Source organism: Bos taurus, chromosome 19 (assembly GCF_002263795.3).
Source record: "Bos taurus isolate L1 Dominette 01449 registration number 42190680 breed Hereford chromosome 19, ARS-UCD2.0, whole genome shotgun sequence".
NCBI classification, from domain to species: Eukaryota; Metazoa; Chordata; class Mammalia; order Artiodactyla; family Bovidae; genus Bos; species Bos taurus.
The window spans coordinates 48,232,538-48,250,034 of NC_037346.1; the positions used below are offsets into that span (position 1 = coordinate 48,232,538).

The following is a 17,497-nucleotide window of genomic DNA, read 5'->3' on the forward strand; positions in this document are numbered from 1 at the left end:
CTGGGCTCACCCACAAGCAGAGGTTTTGCTCTCACAGGCCTGCCCCTCAGCGCCTGCCACTGAAAGTCCTGGCTTAGGAAAGACACAAATGAGTATGCGTCTGAGACCAAGACAGGGCTTTCCTGTTGGTCGAGTGGTAAAGAGTCCACCTGCCAACGCAGGAGATGCAGGAGGCTGGGGTTCGATCACTGGGTAGGAAGATCCCCCAGAAGAGCGAATGGCAACCCCTTCCATATTCTTGCCTGGGGAATCCCTGGACAGATAACCCAGCGGACGACAGTACACGGGGTTGCAAGAAGTCGGACACGACTGAAGAGACTGAGCACAACGCAGACAGGAGCAGGTGCAGGGAATCTGACACTGTGTCCCCTTCCATTTGCACAACCCCCAGCTCTCCTTGGAGGGTCAACAGGAGGAGGAGACGGAACCGCAGGAGGAGGGCCCTCTGGGTTTCCACCACACTACCTGCCCTGCCCGCTGCCTGCCCTGGGCCCCCTGCTCCCCTGGCCAGGCCCTCTCCTTCCCCCTCGCCTACACCAGCCCTGCTTGCAGGACTCGACTGAGGTTCAGCACCACCATCCAGCATCTGAGAAAAGGGGAGCTCAGTGAGGCTGGGGGTCTGGGTGCTGTCAGGGCCTTGCCCTGGGGTTGGAAGAGGGAGCCAGGGGCCAGCGGTGGTGCGGGGAGACCTGTGGGTGAACTTGCTGAGGCCACCCCAGGAACTCTGATGGGGATCTCTTTTCTCTTCCCCATCTCAGCAGAGCCGTGCCCGACCCCCACCCACCAGTGCCATGGGAACTGTGGGTGCAGATGTATCCCCGGCTTCAGGTAGGGACCGGGTGGGTGGTCAGCAGGGCCTAGGCCAAGGGAGAGATCGGAATGCTGGAAGGGCCATGTGCCCTGGGGCGGTGGGGGGTGGTCTTATTATTACCACAGACCAGGGTTCTGTCCCCTTAACTTTTCTTCCTTGGGGTCCACTGAGGCAGGGGGTAGTCACGGTGAGGGTGCTTCTCCCCCCAGACTACTGATAGCTTCCAGTGAAGGGTCTCAGACTCGTGATTTCCAAAGAAAAAGATTTAGCTTAGGGACCAGAGACCAGGCGTGATCTCTCAAGCGCTTTTATGTAACAGAGTTTTATTAAAGTATGAAAAGCACAGACAAAGTTCTGAGGTAGACATGAGAAGGGAAGGGGGAGTGCGCCCCCTCATTAATGTTAGCAAGGGAGTTATATACTTTTTAAATTAGTAATTACAATAAATCAAAAGATTGTCTTTAGGTTGTAAAGATCTTGGTAGACCCCCCTCCCATAATTTACATTTTAAGATAACAGGATTGGCCCCAAGGTTTTCAGGAAGGGAAAACTGCCCTCAAGCAGGATACATTGTTGTTACATAACCCTCAGTACAGAGTTTAAACTGAGTTGTTTGTTGTAATTATCAGTTCCTGGGCTTAAAGAAAAAAGCCTCTTATGTGACTAAGGACTTCCCTTATAGTTCAGTTGTGAGACAATCTGCCTGCAATGCAGGAGACCTGGGTTCAATTCCTGGGTCAGGAAGATCCCCAGGAGAAGGAAATGGCAACCCATTCCAGTATTCTTGCTTCTTGCCTGGAGAATCTCAGGGACAGAGGAGCCTGGCGGGCTACAGTCCATGGGGTCACAAGAGTCAGACACGACTTAGCGACTAAACCACCCATAGCATGTGACTAAGGCTAAGGAATGGAGAGAAAAAAAGATGTTTGTTCTTTCCTCCTCCTTGAGAATTCCAGACCCCTTTCACCTCCTCCTTGGGGACCCCAGACTTCTTATCGACCTGCCTAGGAATTGACTCTCTCACTACTATGATGCTGACAGCCTCGTGATATGAGAACAGACATCAACCCTGGAGCCCACACCAGCTTCATCACGGAGCTGCAAATAGTCCTGGAGCTCCCGTGTCCCTCTCGTGCCTAACAATCCCTTTCTACACCTGGCAACCCTTCTTACCCCCCCATCCCCAACCAGGCCGTCTCCCCAGAGTGGATGAGTCCCGTCTCCACCACACGGAGACCTTGAACCAACTTGATCTCTGATCTGGGTGAGAGCCCCTTACAGCCCCGTCCACGCCCCAGAAGCCACGTGAAAAGCCAGCCCTGTCCCATTGATCGCTGCCCCGGCTGGCAGAGGCCTGCGAGACGGAGCCCTCCGTCGACCTCCTCCCCTTCCCCTGTCTCTGGATGACCAGGGCTGCGGGTTCTCCATTTGGCCCAATAACAGAACTGGAGGTAATAGGCGAGGACGGCTTTTGTTTCTGTCACACGAGTGTATGTTCCTCGGTTCTTTGTCTTGTCACAACAGAGATTTGGAGCAACAGACATTAAAGCCCTCGGCGTGTCACAGCTCTCGGGTCTTAGACAAATTGTGCTACAGCTCTTAGGGATATAAGTGCTACAGCTCTATTTTATTTAGAAGATAGCAGGGGGGAGAGAGAGAGAGAGAGAGAGAAAGGGACGGAGGGAAGGAGGGAGGGAGGGAGGGAGAGAGAGAGAGTGAGAGAGAGAGAGAAAAAAGAGCGCATGCACGTGGGAGAGAGAGTCTGTGAGAAAGCACTTTGGCTCCTCCTTTTATATGTTTTTTCTTCCACCTGGGCCTGCCCTATGCAAATTGGGCTTAGCCAGGAGTGCTGTTTGTTCTGCCTGAAGTTTTCACTCTGGTCCTCAGACCTTCCTTTGACCTTCCTTGTCTTTTAGCCACCGCCATTTTGGACTCCTTTTCCCTATTCTACCTACCTAACATTTCCATGGCTCTCAGAAAGACCAGAGTGGCAGGGGAGGCCTGGCGGGAGGTTCCTGGAGCCAAGCCACTGGGGCCCCCACATTCATCCCTGGATGCTGGCTCTGTTGGCTGAAGAGAGAAGTCAGAGCCATGTCCTGGAGGGCCACGTGGGAACAGAGTGTCTCTCTGCCCTTCTGGGCCAGGGCGGGTCACCCACACTCCCTCAGGAGGGAGTCACTCAGGGTCCCATAGGATGGGTGCCTGGTGCCCGGGTGGGTCGTCCTGGGGGCACACCAGGGCCTGGGTTTGCTGGGGCTCAGGAAGGCCTCTGAAGGAGAGGGCGGAGGGAGGCTGAGGAGACATTTGGAGACAGAAGTTCAGCCAGGCCTGATGGTTCCCCCTCCTGGCCATTTTTAGGAGGCGACACGAAGGCACGGGGTTAAGTCCAGGTGTTTGTATTCAGGCTGCTTCACATGGTCCCTCAGCCAGGCCTGGACCACAGCCTAAGGAGCCACACTGAGTTCCAGTGGCCGCCATGACAGTGGCCACATCGCTGATAAGGGCTGTGCCTGGTGGCTCCGTCTCAGCCTCTTCTAAGCGGCTTGCACTCAGGTGTTACTTCTCCGCCGTTTTTTGAACCAGAACAAGAGCAGCAGCACTATCAAGATCATGATGGTCACCATCTGGTTGTTGGGCTCGGGCTCTGGGGAGAGAAGGGGTAGAGGTCACAGATTCCTCCGGTCCCAGGTGCCAGGCTCCAGGGAGCAGCTGTCTACCCGTCACCCACCCACCCACCCCTGGGCAGCCTGCTGTCACTCTGCATTGCAGGATTGAGTGGCAAATGGTGTTATCACTGGAGGGAAGAGGGACGGGATCCGGGCCACCAGCCGGCCTCTGTGAGACCGTGAGGGCAGATGGACTCAGATGGTCCCCTGACATGCGTTGCCAGACCTCACGGTCTGCGCTGTGGTGTGGTCCAGGCCAAGCCCCTCCCTGGGTAGAGATGAGGGAGCTTCGGCCAAACTCTCTGAAGACAAAGAGGATCCTGGCCATCTAGGGTCATAGAAGCAGGCCTCTGAGGACCTTAGGGGTCAGTCAGGTCAAATTTATCATTGCAGAGAGGGGTCAAGGCCAGAGAGACGAGCTTGACTTGGTTAAGATCACCCAGCTCACTCAGACCAAGCAACTAGTCAGGATCCAAGCTAGGAACTTGCCAGGAGCTCCAGGGAAACCCAGGGATCAAATGCCGTTTCCCCGAGTGCTTCCCCTGACCTGGCAGAGAGTGGGGCGAAGGCGTTTTCTTCCCCTGAAGGGCTGAAAGCGAATGTCCCCCCTCCTGATCTGTGGGCTCCCCCTCACCTTTGACTTCAAGCCTCTGGGGATCTGAGACTCTGTGGACAAGGCCACCGCCACGAGAGCGCAGGTCCATCTGGGCCTCGCACGAGAAGTTATGGAGGCCGTCTTCCCTGTGAGCTGTGGTGTGATGGGTGACCACGGCATCGTGGGGGAAGGGTGCTGTCTCCTCAAAGGTCTGATTGTGCAAGATCTCAGTACCACGGAGCAGGGTGACAGTGAGGCCTTCAAGGGGTGCCACGGCGGGGACCCTGCACTCGATGGTGAACAGTGTCCCTACGGCCACTGAGGTGTGGGACAGCGTCAGCAGCACTTGCTTTGGAGGGTCTGCAGGAAGGCGGAAGGGAGGTCTGCTCAGGATGGGGGTGCAGCTCGGGCAGGCCCCACCCAGCCCAGACCATCCCCCGTGACCACGGTGTTCTCAGGAAGTGGGCTGGGGCTGGACGGAGGAAGCAGTTCAGGGTGAACGATGTCCTGGGTGGTAGTTTCAGGGACCTGATGACTTCTGCAATGGACAAGAAAGGAGGTGCCCTGGTGTCTAAAAGAAAAGGTTCAGAATCAGTTCAGTCAACTAGAGAGATAAAAGTTTTGGCTGTGTCTCTTTCCTCTCCATAAATTCAATAGAAATTTCAAAAATGAAACAGTTGGATAGTTTTGTTGAGAGAGACTTAGAAGGGAGTACTCACTGGAATTGGGCCATGAACTGTGAGGGTCTTCAGGGGCAGGGGCAAGAGTCAGAGCTGCCTTGGTTTTCAGGATCAGGTTTAAAACTATTGCTATCCCTTAGGTATTAAACTCCATGGTACCCTGAGTTCCCTTTAAAAAAAAGAAAAAAAAAGATTTCTTTCTTTTGTTGTTCCAGGTCTTAGGTGTGGTATATGGGATCTAGTTCCCTGCAGCTGCTGCTGCTGCTAAGTCTATTCAGCTGTGACTGACTCTGTGCGACTCCACAGACAGCAGCCCACCAGGCTCCGCCGTCCCTGGGATTCTCCAGGCAAGAATACTGGAGTGGGTTGCCATTTCCTTCTCCAATGCATGAAAGTGAAAACTGAAAGTGAAGTCGCCCGCCCGACTCTTAGTGACCCCATAGACTGGAGCCTACCAGCCTCCTCCATCCATGGGATTTTCCAGGCAAGAGTACTGGAGTGGAGTGCCATTGCCTTCTCCAACCAGGGATCAAAACCGGGTCCACTGAATTGGGAATGCATAGTCTTAGCCACTGGACCACCAGGGCACCTCCCTGGGTTCATTTTTGAACTAGAATACCTAGCCTCCATTGCCCCAGGATAATGTGGTAGATTTAGGACATCTTTCTCCTCATTTGTCCACTGATGACAGTTCTGAGTGATACCCTGGGTCCGAGCTTCCGGGAAAACCCTGGTCTCTCCATGGTCTCTGTGGCCGGTGGCCAGGTGTGTGTATGTGATGGTCACACATTTGGAAAGAGCCCTCAGGGGAAGAATAGACCATGACCTTCTCTCCAGAAGGTGAATAGGTTACTGGAGAGTGTGCCAGCCCTCCTGATGGGGTCCCTGTTTCTTGTCATGGGATGTGGGGTACTCTGGTGATTGGGGGTGCTGCCCTACTGGGAGGAGACTCTGGAAATGGATTTTTAGATTTGTTTAAAACTTACTTGGATTGTTCACTCCTGAGCAAACTCAAAATCCTGATTGCTGGCAGGGATCTAGGAGGCCAGGGGAGGGTGTGAGCAGATTCTGAGCCTGTGGCCTGGACCCAGGAGCCCAGGGAGGTGCGGGCCATAGGAGAGTGCCCAGGAGCAGTGACAGAGCAGCTCGTTGTGGGTTTGCAGACACAGGCTCCGGCCTCGGGGAGCAGGGCCCCGTGGGCGACACTCACAGAACACGGTGATGTTGAAAACTTTCGTCTCCTGCTTGCCGGCACAGATGGAACTGCACACGAGGTGCTCATCCTTGGAGATGTTGTAGACCTTGAACAGCTTCCACTGAGCCTGGCTCTCCAGGAGTGTCTTGTTTAGGTGTGTCTCTAGAACAAGGCTCTTGGGGTCCGTGCAACTGGCAGTGCAATTAATCACCTGAAACTCTCCAGACCCCACCATCAGGTGCTCTGGCCCCTCGAACGCCTTCCCACCAGACCCTGGAAGGAGAGAAAACACTGCTCAGCGGACACCCCCGCTGCCCTGCCCGGTGGGGCTGCCCACGATTAGCAGTCTCATCAACGGGTCCCTTCTGCTCCTCCCTCTTGATCACACATTACTGCCTCTGGTCTAGGCCAACGGGGAGGTGCCCTAGCTGTCTCCCTGCCCCTGACTGCTCTTCCAGCTTGTCCCCTCCAGGTGAGTCTTCCTCATGCACATCTTCTATCCCCATGCAGAGTATATTCGAACTCGCCCCCCAGCCCAATTGACCCCTTTCTGCTAAAGCCTCCCTGAACTGGAGGTGGATCATGTCCTCTCAGGCCCCATGTCCATGAGTTCAGCTTCCCCCTCACTCCTTTCCTCTCTTCTGCAAATCCTTGTATAATACCAGCTGTGTGGCAGGCACCGTTCTAGGCTCTAGGGAGCCATCAGAGACCGAAGAAATTCAAAGCTTGCCCTTGTGGAGCTCGCACTGCCGTGAAGGACACAGAGTAACCAACAAGCGAACTAGCCAGCCTGCCAGTTGGTGGGTAGCACCCAAGAGGGGAAATAGGGAGTGGGGTGGGGCTGCTACGTTAAATACTGTGCTCAGGACAGGTTTCATGGAAACAGAGACGTTTGAGGAAAGGAGGAAGGAAATGGGGGGAGCTTGGTTGCCAGTGTCTGCAGAGGGCAGAAAACTAGCAGCGCCAAGACCCTGGTGGAGAAGACACCAGGATGGCTGGAGCCCAGCGAGGAAGAAGGCCAAGAATCATAACTGATCTCGGCCAGCTGGGCCTGTGCTCTGTCCTGTGTTCCCGCCACACCCTCACGCCCCCACCTAGCCCTCAGCTGGGGAAAGAGAAAGGTTCTCTAGGGAGAGAGAGAGAGAGCTGCCTTTGAATCCCGAGTTTGCCAGCTCTGTGGCCTTGGGCAAAGTGCTTTCCTTTTCTGAGCCTCAGTTTCTCCATCTGTCAAATGGGCTAGTAATCCCTTTCCTGCATGGTCGTCATGAAGGCACCTGACAGGTTTTCCAAAATAGAGTGCTCACACCTGGAGGCATTCTCCTTCCCTGTCCCCTGGACCACCCAGAAGGGGCTTCGTTTGCACGTTGATGGTCAGCAGAAGACGATGCCCTCCACTGACCTCTGCTGTCCACTGGGCCACCTGTGAAGACCCGCTGGGACGTGCCCTCACTTTCCCCTGAGCCCCAGCCTCCTTGGTCTCCCATCAGTCTCCACGACCTGCCACATCCACACACCCTGAAGTTATGGAGCCTGTTCAGCCCCAAGTGTGAAGGCCAGGTCCTCCATCTGCTGCCTCGGGGTCATGGGGTCATGGGGAAACCAGGCTTGCATAGCATCCCACACCCATGGTGGGCAGCCGCTGTGCTAAAGCCTCAGAGACTTCGGGACCAGGACCCCCTTCTCCACACCTAACCTCTGGAGGGAACAGACCCAGTCTGGACCCCCAGGCTCACCTTGGCAGCAGAGCAGGGCGAGAAAGGCTGTGAGCGATCCCCAGCCACCAAAAGGGGACATCTTGGGTGGCCTCCGCAGGCTCACCGGGAACGGCTGAGGACTGCCTGCAGAGAGATGAAGGGCTCCGGTCAGGCAGGCGGCCGGGGAGGACTTACAGTTGCAGTCCTGAACCCCCAGCCTCTGTAAGCTGATGACCATATTTCCTCTCATTATCTGAGTGATCCTGGGGAGGCCACATGGAAGGCCATCTCCCAGGGCCACAAGGCTGCAAGAAGCTGGGCAGAGGAAGCCAGGAGTCAGCTGATAAGCAGGACATTCCTAGTCCTCCTGGCACTCTGCCCTCAGGAGTGGGGCGGGCACCCGGGGCTCATGTGTGTGTGATGTGTGTGCACACGGGGCCCCAAATCTGGGGAGCCCCGAATCCCACAGGACACTTTTTTGGTGTCAAAAGGGACCGACGTTCCAAGTTCGAAAGAGGGTTTGGGAGGCCGTAGCTGGACATTCTCCCCTGTCCTCTGCCCCTCCCCTTTTAGATTTCTGGTGATGCACACAGTCCCCAGGCACTTTCTTGTCTCTTTTCTTAGCTAAATGTGACTTCACGTTAACAATTCAAGGAGGAAGGAAAAGGAAACTAGCATTTAACTGATGCCTATTCTCTGTTGGGGACTAAGTTATGTTTTTATACATTGTCTCATTATCACACCAAATCTACCAATGTTGATTGTGCATCTGAGGAAGTTCAGGGCTCAGGTGAATTAATAACTTGCCTAAATCAAACGATATTAGGTGATGGAACAGCGGTGAGAATTTAGGAATGAGGAGTGGTTGGTTGGAGAATTGGTGGTTGCCAGGAATTAAAGGGAGGGAGACATGGACTGAAAGAGCAGAGAGGACTTTAGGACGGAAAAGCCGCTCTGTTTGCTACTACAATGGTGCATATGTGTCAGAACATACTTGCCCAAACCCACAGAATATACACACCAAGACTGAACCGTAATGTCAACTATGATCTTTGGGTGATAATGACGTGTCGATGCAGGCTCATCACTCATGAGAAATGGACCACTCTGGTGGGGGATGTTGGTAACAGGAGAGGCTGTGCATGTGTGGGGACAGGAGGTATGTGGCAAGTCTCTATTTCCCCTAAGTTTTGCTCTAAGCCTAAAACTGCTCTTCTAAAAAGAAGTCTACTAAAAAAAAAAATGGAGAGAGTGGAGGACAGAGGAGCTGGTGTGCTACAGTCCATGGGGTTGAAAGAGTCGACATGACTTAGAGACGGAACAACGACAGAAAAATAGCTCAAACACACTGCCTTGGAAGGCAGCCTTCTGGGTCAGGATGCTTGTCAGCCATGGATGGTTGTTGCAAATGCAGGCTTTTATGACTTCCCTGGGGGTCCAGTTGTTAAGACTCTGCTTCCAAGTGTTTGATCCCTGGTCTGGGGAACCAACATTCCATATGGGCATTACATATGCATGTGGCATAGGCAAAACTAAAGAAACTGCAGGTTTTTAAACTCAGTTTTTAGCAGCTTTAGAGGAAGTCATGGTCTCAGTGCTTTCTAAATTCTCATGTCAGATTACATTTTAAAAATATACATGTACTTACTTGGCTGCACCAAGTCTTAGTTCTGGCATGCGGGATCCAGTTCCCTGACCAGCGATGGAACCCAGGCCCCATGCACTGGAGCTGGAAGTCTTAGCCACTGGACCACCAGGGACGTTCCTCGGATTACACTTTAGGAATATTTAAACACAAAACCCAGTTCTACATTGTTTATGAGACACATCTAATGAGTAAGAGTGTCGAATGGTTGACAGTCGAAGAATGAAAAAAGATATACCAGGCAAAAGCTAAGCAAAAGAAAAGCCGGGAAAGGTCTATTCATATCAAAGAAGAAGGAATTTTAATACAAAAAATATTAGGGGTACAATGAGTACCTAGATTAAACGGTCAATTCATACAGAAATTATAACTGTTGTAAAGTTGTAAGCACTTAGCTTGAAGGAACAACAAAGAGATAAAACCATCATCATAGCAAGAAATTTTAATACAACATCTCTGTATCATGAATAATAAGCAAACATGAAAAGATGCTCAGCATCATTCATCAGGAGGGAAAGGCACATCAAAGCCACAATGAGACATCACCCACCACTGTCAGAATGGTTATCATCAAAGACAACAAATAAAAACATTGGCAAGGGTGTGGAGAAAGGGGAGCCCTCGTGTCCTCCTGGTGGGATTGTAAATTGGTGAGAATGCTGTGGAGAAACGTGTAGAGGTGCCTCAAAAATTAGAAATAGAACCGCTGTATGATCCAGCAATTTCACTTCTGGCTATCCTCCTGAAGAAAACAAAAGCACTAATTCGACGACATACATGTGCACCACTGTCCACTGTGGCATCATTTCCAGTAGCCAACATGTGAAAGCCTCCTGAATGTTCATCCATAGATGCATGAGTAAAGATGGGTTTGGTATAATACACAACGGAATATTATTCAGCCATAAAGAATGAAATCTTGCCGTTTTCGACAACACGGACAGACCTAGAGGGTGTTATGCCAAGTGCAACGACTCAGACAGAGAAAGACAAACACCATGTGATCTCACACATATGCAGAATCTGAAAAACAAAACAGACAAAACCAAAGCCAGGCTCCTACGTATAGAGAATAAAGGGGTGGTTGCTGGAGGCGAAGGGGCCGAGGAGGGTCCAAAACAGATGAATGGGATTAAGAGGAGCAAAGCACCAATTACAGAGGAAGCCACAGGGATGTAACACAGCATGAGGAATATGGTCAGTAACACCGGAATAACTTTGTATGGAAGCAGGTGGACACTAGACTTGTTGTGGTGATAACTGCATAATGTAGGCAAATACCAAAGCCCTGTGTAGAACACCTGAGGGTTACATAATACTGTATATTATAAGCCACTCTAAAAATATGAAGTAATGTATCTTGCAATTCACAAAAGAAGAAGACTATAGATTCATAGAAACAGAAAGCAGAACAGTGGTTGCCAGGGCCTGGGGGCAGGGGGAAATGGTGAGTTGTTTGTTTAATGGGTATAGACTTTCAGTTTTGTGAGATAAAAAAGTTTTGAGATCCATCGTGAAACATTGTGAATGTAACCCAACCAAATGAACATTTAAAAACAGTTAAGTGGTGCATTTTGTGTTGGGTGTATTTTACCATAATTGAAAATTAATTTACACAACATTGTAAATCTGGGATGGGGGAGCCTGGTGGGCTGCCCTCTATGGGGTCGCACAGAGTCAGACACTACTGAAGCGACTTAGCATCAGCAACAGCAGCAGCAGTAAATCTTCAATAAGCTTAAAAATTAAAAACTTAAAAAAATTAAAAACTTATAAATCATTTATGCCAAGAAATATGAAACCAAGTAGACCAAGTCTTAGAAAAAGTCAGTTCAGTTCAGTCGTGTCCAATCTTTGCGGACACACAAAAAGTACCTAACCTGATTGAAGAAGAAATAAAAAGTTTAAATAGTTCTACAACTATTATAGAAATTACATCCGTAATTTGAAATCTTCCCACAAAGAAAATATCAAGTCTAGATAGCATTACAGAAGTTTAAGTACGGATAATTCTAATCTTACAGAAACTCTCTCTGAGAATGAAAATAGCAGGAACACACTCTTTCTAAGAGGCCAGAAGAACCTTAATACCAAAATGAGACAAGAATAGGATGAAATAGAAAAATTAGAAGCCAGTGTCACTCATGAATACAAATGCAAAATAAAAACACAAACAGACCAAATCTAGCCATGTGTTAAAAATATTAGACATCATATCCAAGTTAGGCTTGGTCGCACAATAGAAGAGAAAGCTGCAAATGTCATTTATTATTGTCGGGAATAGTAAACTTTCGTGCTTTATGTCACGATACTTCTGCCCTGCTCTGAAATCCTCTGTATTTACAGCAGAAAATTTCCTGCAACCTGAGACTCACCTTATGTTCCATGACCCCACCTCAAGTTTATACCATGTTTCCTTTTTGCTTTTTTGCCTCAGGGTCTTCTTCAATGCTTTAGGAGTCACTTAGATACCTGTTAGTGTTTCTTAGAAGCCTAGGAGTGTCAGATTCCCTAACATGAAACCCTCAACCAAGGAGAGGCCAAGAGCTAGGAGAAACATGGTCCAGCCTCTTTCTTTTGGGGAGGCAGTTCTAGCCAGCATCCTGTAGACCTATCAGAGATTCTGAAAGGCTTGAACTCCCTTTGCTTACACCTACAACATCAGTTATGCATCTTCTATTGGCTTTCTCTCCCCTGGTTCAGTCTTACTCCTTCACTCCCTACTTCCTGGCCTCAATAATTCAGTAATCTACCTGAACTGAAGTCCTTGTTGCAGGCTCTACTCTGAAGGAGTCCAAACTAAAATCTTATGTTACAGATTTAAGAAGAAAAAAATATGATCATCTTAACAGATCTAGAAAAAAAAATGATGACATTCAATATTCTTTCATGATAAAACCTCTTAGCAGACTAGAAGGAAATATCCTTAACATGATAAAGGAAACTCAGAAAAAGTTTGCATATGTACTATTATTTTTTTAACATCTGTATTATCTTTTTAATGAGTACATCTTCAGAGTAATTCGTTTAAAATCTGGACCCAAACAAGGATGCCCACTATCTTTGCTTCTATGTTAACATTTTACCAGACATCCTTGACAATATAGTAAGACAAGAAAAAGAAATTAAAGGCTTAGGGATGGGAAAAGAGCAAAATCATCAGTGTGTTCATATGATATGGATGCCTAGATAGAACATTCAAATGAATGATCAGACAAATGATTCAAAATAATCAGAGATTTTAGCAAGACAGCTAGCTGTAAGATCAATATCCAAAAAGAAATTGTTTTTGTATAGAACAGTAACATACAAAAATGTAATTTAGGACTTCCCTGGTGGTCCAGTGGTTAAGACTCTGCACTTATTCTGCAGGGGCCACAGGTTTGATCTGCATGCTGCATGGAGTATCCAGGAAAAAAAAGTAGTTTAAAAAGCACACTATGTATAGTAGCAAAAAGATAGAAGTAATACATATACAGAAACAAAAAGATGGCAGAATATAAGACTTAAAGTCAGAAAGTTATAAAACACAATTGAAAGACATTGAACACAATTTAAATAGATGTAGAACCCACCCATGTTCGTGACTAAGGGATTCAATATTATAATGAGGACAATTTTCTTCCTACAGATTTAATGCAATTTCAATGGATCCAAATAAGGGATTTCATGGAAAACAAAAGATGATTCTAAACCTTATTATGGAAAGAACAAAAGGACCAAGACACCCCTAAAGAAGAATAAAATGAGGGGATTTGCTCTACTAAATATTAAGACTTACTGTAACATATAATTTTAGTGTAGATGAAGGCAAATTAACCAGTGGAACAGTAAAGTGCCCAGAAATAGTCTTGCATGAAACTCACACACCTGACAAAAATGGCCCTGGAGATCACCGGGTGGAGAAGGAGATAAAAATGAATGATGCTTGATCAACTGGTCAACTATGTGGAGAAAAAGGATGGGAAACGTATCCCTACATTGCTCCCTTCATTGGGAGGGATGTATCCCTTCATTCCTCACCTGGAATGGAGAAATCAATTCTATCTAACTTAAAGAGAACACTTTAAAAACTTTTATAAGAAAATATATACTTAGTCACTCAGTCGTGTCCAACTCTGTGACCCAGGGAACTATAGACTGCCAGGCTCCACTGTCCATGGGATCTCCCAGGGAAGAATACTGCAGTAGGTTGCCATTTCCTACTTCAGGAGATCTTCCTGACCCAGGCCTCCCCTCCTGCAGTGGCTCCTGGCTTGCAGGCAGATTCTTTACCGCTGAGCCACCAGGGAAATCCATAAGAAAATACAGGAGAGTACGTTTACGTCCTTGGGGAAAGGAAGGATTTCCTAAGCGAGACTTCAACATCACCACTGCTAGAAAAAACAACTGAGAATTTTGAGTATATTAAAGACATAATGAACATTTCAAAGAAAACAAAATGTCTCAACTAATGATGCTTTTACTCAGTAAGAGCAAGGGAAATTAAAACCACAATGAGGAACCACTTTATATCTACTAGATTGGCAGAAGTTAAGAAAGTCAAGACTAATTGTTGAAAAGGCTGTGGGTCAATAGGAACTCATATATTGCTGGTGAGAGTGTATTTTGGTTCTCTGAGAAATAATCAGGCATTATCTTCTAATGCTGAATAGTGCCATTCCCTATAACCCACAATTCCACCCTTAGATATATGCCCTAGAGAAACTCTTGCCTAAGAACCAGAAGACCTGTCCCCTGCTTACTATCTGTATGACCCCGAGCATGTCGCTTTAATCTCTGTGTGCCTCAGTTTTCTCTTCTGTAAAATGGGATTAACCATAGCACATTCCTTATGGGCATAGTGTGTGGATTAAACTAATTAAATGACAATATTAACAAGTATTCAAAACAGTAGCTGGCACACAGTTTATGTTATAGAACTATTACATCAAATGAAAATAAATGCATATGTGATAAAGCACTAAACTGCATATGTGATAAAGCACTAAATTAAAGAAAGAATCAAGAGAACAATAAAAACAGACTTTGGGAGGGTGGTTATTTATGTCTGGGTGGGAGGTGAGTAGCACAGTAGGTAGATGGAAAGTTTAGTGGTAGTTCGTCCTTGGGTTGAGTGTTGGGTTCAGGGCTGATCGTTACATTATCTTACTGTGCAATACACATGCATGTTACATAGATGTGTTCATTATGTGTCACATAGTAAATTTCACAAAAAGAATACAAAGGGAAAAGAGAAATTCCCACATATCTAGAAAGAAGAGGCTCCTTGAGACTATGAGCCACAGAATAGGAAAGTCCCTTCTAACCAGGTAGGACTTCATTGAATGGGATTCATCAGGAACCTTGGGTGTGACCCCAAGAGGCTGGGGACTATACTTGTCCCCTAAGCATCAGCTCTGAGCTCAGTCCAGATGACCTGGACCCACGTGGGCCATGGCAGGAAGGCAGCCCCAGGCTTCTAAGAGGGTTGTGTGGTTGACAGAGCAGGAGAGGAAGAGAAAGGACAAAAAGAGAAAATAACCACAAAGCAATAGGCTGTTGGACTCAGAGAGATGGCTGACTGAGGTCCTCATGCAACAACCAACCAGCCGGAGGAAATTTTGTAGCAATTACAGCCCCTGGGCTTAAGGGGAGAGAGAGAGAGAAAGAACAAGAACTCAAGTGTTGATTGACAATCTATCCCAAGCCCTTTCCACTCTGCCAAGAGAGAAGCAGGGAGCATCACCTTACCTGTATCAGCAAACGGGTGATGCTGTGATGGGTAAACAGGGTGGCTGAGGTCCAGCTTCCAGCAGCCGCTGTTTCCTGGGCTGCTCCTGGTTCAACAAGTGTTGCCTGGTTTTTGACTGATTTTCCCTTTCAGAAGTCACTTGCTTCCTGTCCCAGCTCGGACCTCACACTAACATCACTTTCTGTTTATTACCTCTTGTTTTAAGCCCCGGTAAATATATACCGGGGCTTCCCAGGTGGCTCATTGTTTAAGGATCCACCTGCTAATGTGGGAGCTGATTCCTGAGTCGGGAAGATCCCCTGGAGAATGAAAAGACACCCCACTCCAGTGTTCTTGCCTGGGAAATCCCAAGGACAGAGGAGTCTGGCGGGGTATAGTGCATGGGGTCCCAAATAGTCAGACGTGACTGAGCACGCACGCATGCATTCAAGGAACCAAGACAGTGGAGGCCACAGAAGCTGAAGCCTCCCTGGTGGGGATCTTAGTTCCTCAACCAGGAAGTAAGCTCGGGTCACAGCAGCGAAACTGCTACTCATCACTGGACCAGCAGGAAATTCCCTCTGCACTCTTTTTTTCCAATGTGTGGTTTCTGTGCTCCTGGGAGCCTTGGATGAATGAGACAGATCCGGGATGAATCACCCTCTGAACCCCTGCAGGAGGCTTGTCAACATCAGGGAGCAGGGTCTTCCCTGTATACGACATGCCCAACCACCAAACACTTCTACTTACAACTAAGAACAATTGTGTTCTGAGATCTTTTCACATCTGCCACTTCACCTAACAATTAAGAAAACCCTCCCCTGGCAGAGTAGCTTTGTACCAAGAGGCAGAGTTTCAGAGCTGGTGCTAGGCAGCCAGCTGGGCTCACCCACAAGCAGAGGTTTTGCTCTCACAGGCCTGCCCCTCAGCGCCTACCACCGAAAATCCTGGCTTAGGAAAGACACAAATGAGTATGCGTCTGGGACCAAGACAGGGCTTTCCCGGTGGCCGAGTGGTAGAGTCCACCTGCCAATGCAGGAGATGCAGGGGGCTGTGGTTGGATCACTGGTAGGAATATCCCCCAGAGGAGGGAATGGCAACCCATTCCAGTATTCTTGCCTGGGGAATCCCATGGACAGATAAGCCTGGCGGGCCACAGTTCACGGGGTTGCAAAGAGTCAGACAAGACTGAAGCGACTGAGCACAGCCCTGGAGCCCCTGTGTCCCTCTCGTGCCTGCCAACCCCTTTCTACACCTGGCAACCCTTCTTACCTCCTCCCCATCCACAACCAGGCCCTCTCCCCGGGGTGAATGAGTCCTGTCTCCACCACATGGAGACCTTGAACCAACCTGATCTCTGATCCAGGTTTGAGCCCCTTACAGCCCGGTCTGAAGGAGTCTTTTGGGCCTAGAAAAGAAAACAGCAGTTTCAAAGGCCCTTGCTGAATCATCTAACTTTGGAGAAAACAAAACAGAACTTTAGGTCCCACCCTGATGCTCCAGGCCAGTTGCATCTTTCTGGGACTTATCACCCCTTGTCCAGAAACCTTCCACCCCCTACTCCTGCCCAGAAGACTTAATCACCCCTTGTCCAGAAACCTTTCACCTCCTACATCTGCCCGGAAGACTTATCACCCCCTGCCCAACCACAAATGCCAGCTCAAATAAAAAATAACCAAAACATCCTGCCTGAGTAACCTTTCCCTTATCGCTACCACAAGCCTCCCTACAAATATGGAGACTCCCTGATCCCTCTCCGGATCAGTGGGTTGTTAGGCCAGCTGTCGCCCCTCCTTGCCTGAATAAAGGTAACCTATTTCTGTTGAGATTGTCGTTCCTCTTTCTGCCTTGGCCCAAACTATACCTTACACCGTCCAGACCCCAAAAGCCACATAAAAGGCCAACCCTGTCCCATTGATCGCTGCCCCGGCTGGCAGAGGCCTGGGAGACGGAGCCCTCCGTCGACCTCCTCCCCTTCCCCTCTCTCTGGATGACCAGGGCTGCGGGGTCTCCATTTGGCCCAATAACAGAACTGGAGGTAAGAGGCGAGGACAGCTTTCGTTTCCATGGCTCTCAGAAGGCCCAGAGTGGCGGGGGAGGCCTGGTGGGAGGTTCCCGGAGCCAAGCCACTGGGGCCCCCACACTCACCCCTGGATGCTGGCTCTGTTGGCAGGAGAGAAGTCAGAGCCATGTCCTGGAGGGCCACGTGGGAACAGAGTGTCTCTCTGTCCCCCTGGGCCAGGGCGGGTCTCCCCACCCTCCCTCAGGGAGTCACTCAGGGTCCCATGAGGCTGGGTGCCTGGTGGCCGGGCGGATCGTCCTGGGGGCACACCAGGGCCTGGGTTTGCTGGGGCTCAGGAAGGCCTCTGAAGGAGAGGGCGGAGGGAGGCTGAGGAGACATTTGGAGACAGAAGTTCAGCCAGGCCTGGTGGCTCCCCCTCCTGGCCATTCCCAGGAGGCGACACGAAGGCATGGGGTTAAGTCCAGGTGTTTGTATT

The 17,497-nt window shown here is 49.3% G+C and overlaps 1 protein-coding gene across 5 annotated transcripts; it reads right to left on the reverse strand.

The window, feature by feature from the left end:
- Positions 1–1,117: 1,117 nt before the first annotated feature.
- Positions 1,118–17,230, reverse strand: LOC616254 (intercellular adhesion molecule 2). 5 transcript variants are annotated; one of them, XM_059878575.1, is made up of 7 exons: positions 17,148–17,230; positions 16,350–16,407; positions 15,020–15,105; positions 7,681–7,785; positions 5,963–6,220; positions 4,112–4,432; positions 1,118–3,455 (listed from the first exon to the last, which is right to left on the reverse strand). In XM_059878575.1, the coding sequence occupies exons 1-7, from the start codon at positions 17,188–17,190 to the stop codon at positions 3,361–3,363; spliced, it is 966 nt and encodes a 321-aa protein (XP_059734558.1). In that variant the 5' UTR covers positions 17,191–17,230; the 3' UTR covers positions 1,118–3,360. The 5 variants fall into 5 exon arrangements, 3 of the variants coding, with proteins under 3 accessions (XP_059734558.1, XP_010814739.1, XP_059734559.1); XM_010816437.4 differs by having other exon boundaries at positions 16,272–16,407; XR_009491775.1 differs by lacking the exon at positions 1,118–3,455 and having other exon boundaries at positions 4,340–4,921; positions 5,739–6,220; positions 16,272–16,407.
- Positions 17,231–17,497: the final 267 nt, after the last annotated feature.

Excerpts from the sequence above, each read along its gene's own strand:
- LOC616254 (XM_010816437.4), bottom strand. The coding sequence starts at position 17,190 with ATGGCTCTGACTTCTCTCCTGCCAACAGAGCCAGCATCCAGGG. Across the intron at positions 4,433-5,962 it reads TTTCAACATCACCGTGTTCT|ACCCTCCAAAGCAAGTGCTG; the intron begins GTGAGTGTCGCC and ends GCCTTCCTGCAG. Across the intron at positions 3,456-4,111 it reads CCAGAGGCTTGAAGTCAAAG|AGCCCGAGCCCAACAACCAG; the intron begins GTGAGGGGGAGC and ends TTCTCTCCCCAG.